The following is a 13,349-nucleotide window of genomic DNA, read 5'->3' on the forward strand; positions in this document are numbered from 1 at the left end:
GCTATAAAAGTACATTTTCAGTACAACCTTGTTACAAATATGCGTGCTACAAAGCTGCTTCTCTCTAATGTATTCCATTCAAACACACAAAAATGTTAGCGCTTAGCCTTAGCCTGTTAAAATATATGAGATCTCACTTTCATTATACAGTCTTGGTCGTGCTGTTTCATACAGTTTCATGTCAAAATTAATTTAGCAAGGTTAGAAAAGGGCCCTGAGGCCCTGCCAGCCCTGACTCTCCCTGCCCAGGCCCAGGCCCAGGCGCCTCCTGCCCAGGCCCAGGCCCCCATGTCAGCCCCAAGGGCCGCCGGCCCCAGTGACGCCACAGCAGGGCTGCTCTCCGGCTCCCCACAGCCCTGTCCTGCCCAGCCATGGGCCCTGCCAAGCCAGGCCCAGCCATGGGCCCAAGTCCTGGCCTGGCCTCGGCCCGTTCCCCTCCCCAGGGTTGTGCCCGATGCCCGGGGCTGGGGCTGGCCCGGTGCCCCCCCAGCTGCCCCGCTCCCGGCTGGGGCCGTGGGACGGGTCCTGGCTGCCAGGCCCTGCCATGACCCACCGGACACGCCATCCCTCACCTCTTCCAAACACGCTAACGCTGCTTCTTTTGTAAGTGCTGCCGACATTTTGGAGTACAGCTCATGAATTTATAATACCAGAGATGGGCAATAATGAATTGTACAGCTTAATGCAAATTGGATCTGCTGTTTTCATGCCGTTTCAGTTTATAGCCTTGTTGCAATAGCACATGAAACATGCCCTTAAATTCTTCCCACATACGTAGCTGAAGTAATTCCTATTTGTGTAGCATGGGCCCAACTCAATTTTTAAAACCCTGGTAAATTTTCCTGGAGTGTTGCTTTAAAGTGAAGCAATACTGTCTATTGGAGATGAAGAAAAATGCTGTAAGTACGTTCACTCGGGGGAAGAAAGAAAAAAAAAAAAAGGCTCACGGTGCAAATACTTTGAGCACAGCTTTCACTTGCCCTTTCCTTTTCGTCGTGCTGAAGACACCCGATTGCCACCACCCTTGGTGCTTTCAGAGGGCTCTGCCAGAAGCGCTGCAGAGAAGGAGATTACTCCAGATTGTAGCTACTTTGAAAAAAACCCCTCTCCTTTTAAAGTAATTGTGTATGTGACAACAAGCAGAATGTCAAATACAGGCAGCTAATGCTGCAGTCCTGCATGCACTTCAAACGCCTTTTCCTGGAGGCCTGAAGCCTTCCCTGTTTTCAGGACACCGTATTTGAATCTTTTGGGCCAGGACATTTGGGGTGGGGGGGCGCAGGGAAGAAAGAACAGCTGGACAGTTTTTATCTGACTGTAGGTCATTAAAAGCGAACCAGATGGTTCACTTAACAGTGGTATTAAAAGTAAAATGAGTAAAAGTATGCCTAGGGCATAGTAAAATGTTTAATTTGTCTTTCATCCTCAGCCTTAGCCAGTGATTGATGGACGATTTCACAAAAGTGTCCAGATTAGATTCTGAATGAATCAATTTACTATAATATTAATACAGTGCAATTGCTGATGCATTTACTTTTTATTGCATAGACTTACTTCTTCACAATTTTGCTTACCTTTGAGGTATGGCTCAGTTCAGTCACCAATTGAAATGAATGCCTTTGAGTAACACTGAGTTTCTAAGGAAATAAAAAAATCTACCTTTAAGTGGAGCCCTAAAAACCTATGGCTGAATTAACTTTGTATTGCAGAATGGTAATATGATACAGCCCAGCTGACATGAGCACTGTGTCCCAAGACATTTTATTCTATCCCATGACTATCTGCCATGGTCCATTTATCTATCCCATGACCAACTTTATGCAGAGGATAATGGACACTCTTTTGCAACACAGGTTAGCAGAGTGAAGCTATAATATCTTTTATTGGCTAGGATCAGTCCTGCTAAAAGCATCTGCAGTATAATTTATAGGCGTATCTCATCACAGCAAACTTCCTTTGCAATGAGGTGTCTGGGTAGTGAAAAATAACTTCAACTTAAAAGGAAAGAGAGTTGTTGTTATTACTACTCATTTCATCCTCATAACTTAACAATGGTGTTAAGTTTTATATACAAAACCATCAACTGTATTTTTACGTGCATCTCACCTCCAGGCCCTTCTTTTTAGCCTCAACTTGCACATTTATTTCTCCTTTAATTTTATTCCCAATTTATTTTTTTTAACTTGGTTACAGTAGCAATTTCCCTCTTCATATAGGTCACATAGGCAAAATATTGCTTTCAAGATAAACTGACACTTAAGAAAAAATAAAACAGATGATTGCCTTTGCTTGGATAAAACTTTTCTACCAAGCAAACGGTCAAGGACAGATAAAGTAATCTAAAATAATAAATAGTTTTTTTCAGATGTTTTCTTCACATGTTACAAATTTATCATCTATGAGAAACTTTTCTGTAGATCTGCTTGTTTTACCTAATATATAAAACCAAAATTGTTTTCTGAAAAGAAGGGAACAAAATCCAAACTATTTTGGCCCAACTATTAAGCAGTTGATGCTGGGATTGTGGTATAGGAGTAGGGAACATCTATTTTCAAAAGTTAGTGCTTTTGCTGAAGGGCTAGAGATTGATCCTTTGATGATCACCTCATTCTCAATATTGATGAGTCATTACACTGAGGTATACTTTGTCTTGATATCCAAAGTCGCAGTCGATCTTACATAGGTGGGTTAATTGTGGAGGAGGAGTGGAAATTTCATAAACTATGGGCTTGGAAAAATCACATAAGTTTCCATTTTTAGCTCTTTAGGTGGTCTGGAAAAGAATATTACGGCAGACAATTCCCAGTGGTTCCAACACCTTTTCTAGCTTGACCTTTTTTTCTACCTTGTTCATTGAAACTAGTTTTAATTAAAATGATGATAAAAATGAGTTTGGGATTTCATCCTGTAATAAGTCTCACAACAGCACTATTCCATGATTCTTATGAATTAATGATGGTCTGTTACTGAGGGCTGTTTTTGTCCCAATATGATACAGACAAAGTTAAAGAGACTTTTAAGGCAAACAAAGTTGAATTTTTGATGTGAAACAATCATAAAAAATACACAATTTAAAGACAAAATTCTTTCCATGCCTTTCCTGTTTCAGGTTGCCTTTGAGGAAAATTACACTCAAATGTCCTATTGAAATTACTTTCCGCAGTAGACTTCTAGTCTGACTTCTTAACAAGCAGGTCTAACAGATATTCATCAGAGGCTGACGTTGTATCTAGTAAATCATATAATTCCTCCAGACCCTATGGCTGAGCGTATTGGCCAACTGAATGGGACTCAGGAGACCTAAACTCTATTCCAGCTTCCAAGACTAGCCTTCTGAGAAACTTCAAGATTCTATGCTTTGTTTTCCAGAAAACAGAGCAAATGGTATTGACTGCTTTTGTGAAGGGTTTTGAAATCTGCTTATGAAAAAAGTTGCATACAAGCTATTGATTGGTACTTGTCGTGGTTTAACCCCAGCCAGCAACTAAGCACCACGCAGCTGCTCACTCACTTCCCTCCCCACCCAGTGGGATGGAGGAGAGAATCGGGAAAAGAAGTAAAACTCGTGGGTTGAGATAAGAACGGTTTAATAGAACAGAAAAGAAGAAACTAGTAATGATAATGATAACACTAATAAAATGACAACAGTAATAATAAAAGGACTGGAATATTCGAGTGATGCACAGTGCAATTGCTCACCACCTGCCAATCAACGCCCAGTTAGTCCCCGAGTGGTGATCCCTTCACCCCCACTCCCCCCAGTTCCTATACTAGATGTGACATTACATGGTCTGGAATACCCCTTTGGCCAGTTTGGGTCAGCTGCCCTGGCTGTGTCCCCTCCCAGCTTCTGGTGCCCCTCCAGCCTTCTTGCTGGCTGGGCATCAGAAGCTGAAAAATCCTTGGCTTTAGACTAAACGCTACTTAGCAACAACTGAAAACATCAGGGTGTTATCAACGTTCTTCTCATACCTTGCTCAAAAAACATAGCACTGTACCAGCTACTAGGAAGACAATTAACTCTATCCCAGCTGAAACCAGGAGAGTACTCCTATTATCAAAAGGAACAGCTCTGTGCAAAATTACATGGAATGCCCATTTTCTCCCTGAAGGAGAAACTTAAGAAGAGTGCCTCAGCACGTCTGCTAACGATTAACTGTGCAACAGTTCTGATATTCTGTGTTATTGGACACTTTTTGTATGTGTGGTGACAAAGAGTTTTGCCCTTAAAGGCAGACTTAGTGCATGGAATATGCTTTCTGTAGGGACCATAGGCATAAGCGCAAGCTGTGGAGCACTGTGCCACCAAGTGGATAGTCAATAGGCTGCCAGCACAGCACTGATCTGGGCAGAAAGTTGGAGGAAACCTAAAACATTGACCATATGGTCATGCTGGAGGCTGCCCTTCCAGCATGGTAGGGGCATAGCCAGGCATTGGTAAAGTCTATGTGAAAATTTTCTATGTTCTTTCAACCCAGAAATCTTTCTTTTCTACAAAGCATGCCATCCAACAATGCTAAGTACTTTGCCACATAGTCAACTAGGTGGTTTTTTTCTAACTTGTATGCAGGAAAAGAGAAGCAAAGAACTGGTTGAGAAAGTCCAGTGCTCCTGACTCATAAACATGTCTTTTCTATGAGACCAACAATTTCCAGGAATCTGCTACCTAATAGATTTTTTTTTCCACATGAAATTCACCACCTATGCCCCTACTTTAGAAATAATTTTAATGATTCATTTTTTTATTTTCTATTTTCTCTAATGTAACAACAAAACAAATTGTAGTTGATTAGCTTTGATTTTAAGGCCAGGGGGATAAATAAGCCTTTATCAAAGGAACAGCCATGAGAGTATGATTTAATCGGTCATACCTGGCATGTGTGCTAAGCAGCTTTTCAAAAGACGTGGAAATCTCCTGGGAAAAAAAAGATGATGATTTGGGCAGCTCATGCTTTGTATGCTAATTACCATCATTCTCTTATTTCCCCTGCCCCCACCAAGTTTCAGCTTTGTCCAGGTCCCTTTGGATAAGGCAGCCGATCTCTTCACTGCCAGTGCTCTAATAGTCTAGTATGCCTGCCTGATTCTGCTCTTAGTTTACCACATCTGTGAATGCATGCATTTATCTACTATTCACATATGTATTTAGTATGTTGTTATGTTGTGCACTGTGTGGTATATTACATAATGTCTGTGGGGCCTAAGAGCAGAGCACCCCAGAATATAAACTTAAGTGGCTGGCCTGGCCACTTTTTAATTCTTTGCTTACTGCAGTTCCCAAATCCAATGTTTTTCCACTGTAGGATCTCACTGTCCTACATATTCCTAGGATTCCACCCAAGCCACTAGCATTTAGACCTGATTGATGTATGCTTAGCTTGGGAAAGTGATCTGCAGCTTCCGTTCATGATTTCCCTCCGGCAATTTCTTATATTACTGCAGACCATTTCAATTCCGACATCAAGACACAACTCTATCAATTCACTGCTTCTGCTGTGGTAACATCTCATTTCCCAAAAGCAGTGTACAGCCTTTTGGCTGGGTATTAATAATAGTAAAGCATGTATCAAGGTATCAGTTAAAGTATCTAGAATTGTGTCCCAATTATTTATTTTCCTTTCTTTCTTTTATTCCCATTTCACCACCAGCTGCATTCAGACCAGGATAAAGGAGATGGATCACTTAAGTACATCCTTTCTGGAGATGGAGCAGGAGACCTCTTCATTATCAATGAAAACACTGGTGACATCCAGGCCACAAAGAGACTAGACAGAGAAGAAAAGCCTGTATACATACTCCGTGCCCAGGCTATAAACAGAAGGACTGGAAGACCAGTGGAACCAGAATCTGAGTTCATCATTAAGATCCATGATATCAATGACAATGAGCCAATGTTTACAAAGGACGTTTACAATGCCAGCATTCCCGAAATGTCAGATGTTGGTAGGTGCTAACTATAATTGATTGCAGTGTCTGGTCTGGGGTCTTTCTGTGGAGCTAATGAAGGGCCCAAAGTTTACAGGCACTGAAAACAGGCATCCGCTGTTTGAGTCTGGAGTAAAAGCACCTCAGCCTTTTAAAAAAACCCACAGTCTAACTCCAGGAAGATAGTGACAACAGTCTGCTGGAATCAGAGGTGCCAGCTGAGTGAAACCCACTCCTTCTGTTGTACCCCCAAAAATGCAAGTGAATACAATCTATTTTAGTTGACAGTGAAAGTGAGCTGAGCTAACCTGTGTTACATGAGACTTGTAAAGAGTTTAATACGCTTTGTTAACATGATTTAGTAGCAGTATAACAATATGGTAATCCCTGGTCACCTAAGCATGTCCACACCACCCCTAGATCTGTTCAGCAACACTTCTTTAGTTCAGGAAGGTAAAAAAAAATGGAAAAGGGCAGGTGCAGAAGTGGTTGTACACACTTTAGGAGCGAAAACCGTCACCCGAGTCAACTCATCACTGATTCCGAGATATGCCATTAACTTCCTATGACCTTTGTTGCTCTTTTCATGCAAAAGAAAAGAGCTCCTAAGTCTACTGAAGTCCATTGAAATCTATCTATTGATTTAAAATGTATCAAGCTGTAAGAATCAATCAATAAAAGAGAATAAAATAACTTGCTTGAAATATGATTTTAAGATTGGATCTTTTCCAGAGAAGCTGACAGGTTTTGATTCTTTGCTCTGATTCTTACGGAGGTCATTTGGATTTCTTTGTCAGAGAGCGATGGATGGTTGAACTGCAAGAAGCACATTTCTAATCCGAAATAGTATCCAGGGAGAGGAGCATTAATTAATCATAATCAAGAATGAGATTAAAATAAAGCTCAAGCAATATGAAAATAAAGACTTTGGGGCATACTCTCTCCTCTCATTCATGGGACTTCTCACATGGATGAAACCTCATCTGGTGAAGAGAGAACCTAATATTCACATTTTAATATGTGAAGTGAATACTTTATTCACAAATCTGGTTTAAATGCCAAAACGTAAGCTAATTTTTTATGTTAGTTAACACTTTGCCTATGATTCAACACCATTTCTTTCTCTAGAAGACACGTGAAAAAAACACATTTACAATCCTATGTCAAACACCTTACGAGCATGAGTAAATTTGCAAAAGTATATTCTTGACCTAGATTCAAACTCTGAATGCCTTCAATCTCTGCAGAAGGGTGCGCTTCTGGTTTCTTCATAAGAAATATGATGAAGGTTCTACATATCCAATCAGTAACTGTGTATTTTAATGAACTGAGAATAACCCAACTGTTACTTTGGTTTTGTATCTTTGTCCTTCATGAACAGAGAAACGTCTACAAAATAAGAATATCTCTAACTTCTTCCCACAAGTTTGAACTGAACATTAACTCTGCTTTTTCTACATCATAAACTGTCTTGGCCATGAAAAAAACCTGTGGATTTTTATTTTCTTTAATTTATCATTGCAGGTACCTTTGTTGTGCAAGTCACCGCAACTGATGCAGATGATCCTACATATGGGAACAGTGCTAAAGTTGTCTACAGTATTCTCCAGGGACAACCATATTTCTCCGTCGAATCTGAGACAGGTCAGGGGACCTTATCTGTCATTCTATGACAATGTCTGTAATTCAAAATGACATGCTAAGCCAAGCTAGGATATATTAGACAAAAACTTCAAAGAGATTACATCTTCTTCAGTGCAAAATCTGACAAACTTAATAGGGCGATACATCTGTAAACATGACACCTACATTATTTTAATCTTACCAGCGAAGTCTAATAAATACAATTAATACTGGATGTGAACCAGTTTTCAATCATTTTTAACAAGCAGTGGGTACAGAGACTGCCGTGGATGCTTAAATTAAACCAAATAGGTTGGCTTTTAGATGAAAATAAGAAACAGGTGGGTGTGGAAAAAAGTGCTTAATCCTCATAGATCTTCATAACAGCTAAATTAAGACTGAGGGTTTGTTCGGGTGGTGGTTTTTTTCCTCCTTCTGCTTCTTCAAAACTTGTTTAAAGTAATTATAATTTCTGTACATCTGCAACATATCACTTTAATGCTAATTTTATGAAAGAAATCTTAATTAAGAATAATGATAGAAGAGGTAAAATTGGCTGTTGCGCTACACTGGAAGATCACAAATAGAATTCCAAACTTCTGAGTTCTGTTTTTGGAAGGCATTTAAATTATATACAGTGACTGGAATTTTTTATGGTCTGAGTAACAGACAGCTTTGGAACCTGTGCATGTAAAACATAGAACTCTGGCTGACTGAATCTGCTGTACCATTGACTATCTGACTACATAGATAGTCTCTTCCCAAGATCTATAACAAAATTCTCTAACAAGAAACAAAGGATCTCAAGAAACTCCTTAAATAGGAACATTCACTGTGATAGGTTGCTGTAAACCAGAAAAATCGGTTCTCCTCAGCTTCCTTACAGGAAGGAATGGATTATCCCAGCCAATTAGTCAGGTTTTAGCATTGTTTCTTAAATAAATCTTAGAAACTCAGGCAGGGGAAAGGAGGGAGAGATTAGATGTCTCAAAGAAGAACCTGAGGTGAAAAAATGTACTTAATTCTGAAAAGTGAGAGCCGAGATCAAAGGGAGCTTCCCTTCAAGCATAAGGTATTAGATAATACAAGCAAGGATTTTTGCACTGATGCACTCAGTTCTGACTTGGACAGTACACTATGTGCACTTCTATCTAGAGTTATAATAAGGATAATGTAGCTGGGAGTTCACCAGTAATAATCTTTTAGCAAGAGGGTTGTGTGGGGTGCAGAGGGGAAGCAAGGTAAACCACAGGTTTGATCTTCCTGCCATGGAAATCAATTGCAAAACTCCTAGACTGAAATAAGTGTTTGTCGAAGCTGCTGTGAATTTTGCCATGGATTTCAGTACTTGAATTTCACCCCTTTTGCCTACAAAGGAGTCAGTTCTTAGCCTTAAAAGACCCAGTGAGAATGCAAACATTTTACTTCATGGTAAATCTGAATGATTGAATTTCAATAGGAGTTGGCCTCATAACTGATATTAGTGCCTTTGAAGAAGGAAGTGACTGGCAAAATCATTTAAATCAATGTATAAATAGAAATATATATACTTGGGCATGCTTGGATGCTCATAATTTTCTTAATTAATTTCTCTTCTCCCATTTAATGTTGTTGTACTGCCTCTTTAATGATGTCTCACTGAAGTTAACTGTTGGGTTTTTTTAACCATGTCTGTCAAAATAAAAATATTGACAGAACAGGAGAGAAAAGATGGAGCACATTATAATGAACAAAGACCCTTTTTCCAGTTCAGTGAGAGATTTTAGCATGGAACTGCAAGGGGGTAAATAGTTATGTAAAATAACACTGCTCACAAATAGGTAGAAAGAACATCTTTCTGGGGACGCCACTAATACTGTGTCTGTCACATAGGCAGCAGCCTGAGATATGATATGACAAGTCTGTAATTTAATGTGCCATCTCATAACAGTAAATATTTGTATTGGGCAAAGTTTACTTATTGCACAGCGATTGTTTTGTTCTTTGGGCTGTGGGGTTATTTTTAATAAGAATTTCCATCAAAGTCAGTACCTTACTTGTGAATTCCCCACTCTTTAATTTTCATGTTTTCAGGCATTATTAAAACTGCTTTGCTAAACATGGACCGTGAAAACAGGGAGCAATACCAAGTGGTCATCCAGGCTAAGGACATGGGCGGCCAGATGGGCGGATTATCAGGAACCACCACTGTGAACATCACATTGACTGATGTAAACGACAATCCGCCTCGCTTCCCCCAGAGTATGGAACATTTACATTCTATGTCTTTACATTAAAATGGACAAAAATTGGTTGGTTTGGGGTTTTTTTTTCCACCTGAGATATTGTTTCTGCTGTTGTGCACTTACTGAGTATCAGACTTCCTTTAAGAAAGAAAAAAAGAACACAGAAGCAAGCAATAGCATTATGCTAAGGTTAATTGCAATAACTGGGAATCATATCTTTAGTATTTTTACTGCAGTTGCAGTAGATAGTCTGAGAGGTGAATTAATGTACAGAAACACTATTTTTCCTACCCATTAAATAGCTTTGATGTAATCTATAGTTCTTGATCAATATTATTTCTATTAGACCTTGTGGTTGACTGAGTTTTAAGATATCTGTTCTAATCTAACATATCTGAGTTTTGAAACATTTATTTCAGTACATAAAATGATCCCAAGAGCAATTCTATCAAAATGAATACTTACACCCAGGAAGCATGGGTGCCATGCCTCAATGGATTTTCCTATATTCTTTGCATACAGAAACAAAAGCACATACATAAATATACTAGACATTGCTGCCTATTTTCCTTCCCCTGTCTCAGATCATTTGGTAGGTATCTGTGTGATATTTAAGGCAATCGGTTGAGCCAGAAAGTAATTTCTATTAATGACCATTCATGGCCATAAATGATTCAAAGTAGATCAGCTTTCATCTACTTCTCTTTCCCTCTCTTTCCTTCCTTCTCTCTTTCTTTCTTTTTCTTCCTTCATTCTCTCTTTTTCTTTTTTGCTTTGTCTAATCACTGCTCTGTGTGTGTGTATCACAGTGTCAGTGTGTGTCAAAGTCAAGAGCAGCTGTTAGAGAAAATAATTGCAGATACTATCAGACAAATCAGCAAGCTTTGGCGGTTAAGTCACTGGGAAAGTTATTGGAAGCAACTTGTCATTTAAGTTCAAAGTCTGTTCTTAGCTGTGGGCAAAGCGTTTCCATTTAAATTAGAGCAACTTAAGAGAAAATATAGCACTCTGCCTCCAATGAGTTAATTATACATCTCTGGACATAAGCGTCTTCAATATAAAAGCCAAAGATACAGCTTCATAATGCCAACATTCCCCAAGTAGAGGTTTTTTAGAGAAGAATTCAATGTAGCGCCTTATTAATAGGCATTTGCGCTGCACTTGGCTTTAGTGTTACTAAGCTGCATTGGCCTCTGGAAGTTCTTAATATTCCTCTTTTGGCCTCAAGACATTTTTCATATACAATTTTGATATGGCCAATAGACACCCTGGTAATGTCTAGAAGGGGACATATGTTGCTAAAGATACACGTATGTAGGGAAAAGAAAAAAAAGTCCATCCTTCATGCTAGAAAATAGATACAAAAATTATTTACTTTTATCCACATGAAAGTAAGGCAGAAGCTGAAGGCTGTTGCCCTAGAAGGCCTGAAGACATAGCGACTTGCTAACTCATCTGTGCGTGCCCAGCCTGGACAGCGGGATGAGAGCTGGTGTCCAAAGTACCATGAGACCGATTGACAAAATTTCCTTCTCTGTCTGCTGTAGGCACATACCAGTTCAGAGCGCCTGAGTCTACGCCACCTGATTCACCAGTTGGCAGGATAAAAGCTAATGATGCTGACGTGGATGAAAATGCAGAGATTGAATACAGCATCACTGAGGGGGATGGATATGACATGTTTGGAATTACCACAGACAAGGACACACAGGAAGGAATTATAACTGTGAAAAAGGTACACAACACACTTAATCCCGGCCTCTGAATTACCACTCAATACTTTATCTAGCACATATTTGTCTTCCATTTTTAGTGCAACGTGTGTTGTTTATTAATTTGAATGCTATCTGTTAGGAATCTCTACATTACCTATGTAATGTACCTATTTCTTTTATACAAGCAATTGGAATCCTTCCTCTTATACCCTCCTTTACTAAACCAATGCACATACTTTGAAGGACCTGAGAGAGTAAATAACCTAGGGAGTGGGATAGAGCTGAGAAAAAATATTCTACAGTCTGAACATATCTGCAGAATAACTCAAGGAGTCACCACCATCCAGCTGTGATTTTCTCCCTGTGATGCTTACAGGATTTGCCCAGTTACTAGAAGGTGCTGTGTTAAGACCACAGAAATAATGAGTATGACATTGCCTGTTTTGCACTATCAGAAGGTGTTGAATTGTATAGCTGTAAAGCATTAAAGTAGATAGACAAATTTCTTTTGAATCACATTTTGTAAAACTAATTAATAAATCCATCAGCGTGCTTTTGCTTTAGAAAAAAACTCATGGTGCCTTGCTGGATCACAATGGACATCATCTACTAGGTTGCACATTGGCTGTCAGAAAAGGTTTGAGAAATATTGTTTACAGTGGGTTATCAGGCAAGCTTGATAAGGTTACAGATATCATCCTCCATCAGTTCAAGTTCAGTCACCACTAGATAGACATTGTGTAGATTTTCCGAACATGCACTTGCTTGTTGATATCGGTACGACACCTGTCATTACTTGTTTTTTAGGAGATGCCTGCCAGGGGCTGATTATGATATCAGTCTAACTCTGTTTGCATTTCTGTCTGTTGCTGACAGAAGCTGTGAATCTTCTACAACATAATGGAAAAATGGGGTGACTACTCTCTCCCCACATTTCTCTAAGTACTGTAACAAGAAGTCACTAAATGCTGCTTCTTCATACTTTTAAAAGAGCGTGATATAGTCATAGCCTACCATAAGATAATGTTTTCCTTGATGGGTGGTCCTGGATGTCCAGGCACTAGATGTCACAGTGTTTCATTTCAGTGATGGAATGCCAATATTTAAACAAGCAGCTCCTAGAAAATCTTCCCCCCTTTACTGTGTGGTGCTTAGGGGCAAGAAGTAGATAAGAAAAGATCAAAATGCCAAAAATGACAGAATAAAAGGCATGAGGAGTTAAGACTATTGGAGAAGGAAAGATTAATTGATGTTTAGGAGTTCCAGGCATAGATTTCCCTGAAAAAGTGTTTTTTCTATACCGTATCACCAGTGGTGCAGAGTCCTGTCTTTGTCCATTTTGCTGGCATTTTAAGTCCAGTTCAGCCACCTGTTACCTAGCACAGGCCTTTCCATGACATCCCCCCATTCATTTGGCTCATCTGGCTGCAAGCCACAGCAATCCCCACAGACCTCTCAAACTGTTTTTTTTCTCTTCCCAGGCATTGGATTTTGAAAATAAAAACCTGTATATTCTGAAAGTGGAAGCTACCAATACTCACGTGGACCCTCGATTCCTCTACCTGGGCCCATTCAAGGACTCAGCTACAGTCAGAATTCAGGTGGAGGATGTAGATGAACCCCCTGTGTTCAGCAGACCAGCATACATAATGGAAGTGAAAGAAGATGTTCCAATAAACAGTGTGATAGGAACAGTAACTGCTCAGGATCCAGATGCTGCCAAGAACCCTGTCAAGTAAGCATAGACTATTTCAGGTTGTGTGTGAATTTTTTACAGCTCTAATTTTGATTTTTTTTCGTGTTAGCACACAAAAAACCCACTTGTGACAATGAAATTGTTCAGGTGTGCTTAAATATGGAG

General features: G+C 39.6%; 2 protein-coding genes across 3 annotated transcripts in view; one reads left to right on the forward strand and one right to left on the reverse strand.

Moving 5' to 3' along the window:
* The window catches only part of DROSHA (drosha ribonuclease III), a 1,047,543-nt gene that overhangs the window by 916,204 nt on the left and 117,990 nt on the right, over window positions 1-13,349 (reverse strand). The gene's annotated exons all lie outside the window — the stretch shown is intronic.
* LOC126048570 (cadherin-6) overlaps window positions 1-13,349 on the forward strand; it is a 102,430-nt gene that overhangs the window by 71,886 nt on the left and 17,195 nt on the right. For both annotated transcript variants that reach the window (XM_049823746.1, XM_049823747.1), the window contains exons 3-7: window positions 5,649-5,943; window positions 7,450-7,569; window positions 9,622-9,789; window positions 11,321-11,508; window positions 12,970-13,223. In XM_049823746.1, the coding sequence (XP_049679703.1) occupies window positions 5,649-5,943; window positions 7,450-7,569; window positions 9,622-9,789; window positions 11,321-11,508; window positions 12,970-13,223 (1,025 nt within the window). The remainder of the gene's footprint in view (window positions 1-5,648; window positions 5,944-7,449; window positions 7,570-9,621; window positions 9,790-11,320; window positions 11,509-12,969; window positions 13,224-13,349) is intronic.

This window comes from Accipiter gentilis, chromosome 20 (genome assembly GCF_929443795.1).
Source record: "Accipiter gentilis chromosome 20, bAccGen1.1, whole genome shotgun sequence".
Taxonomy (NCBI): Eukaryota; Metazoa; Chordata; class Aves; order Accipitriformes; family Accipitridae; genus Astur; species Astur gentilis.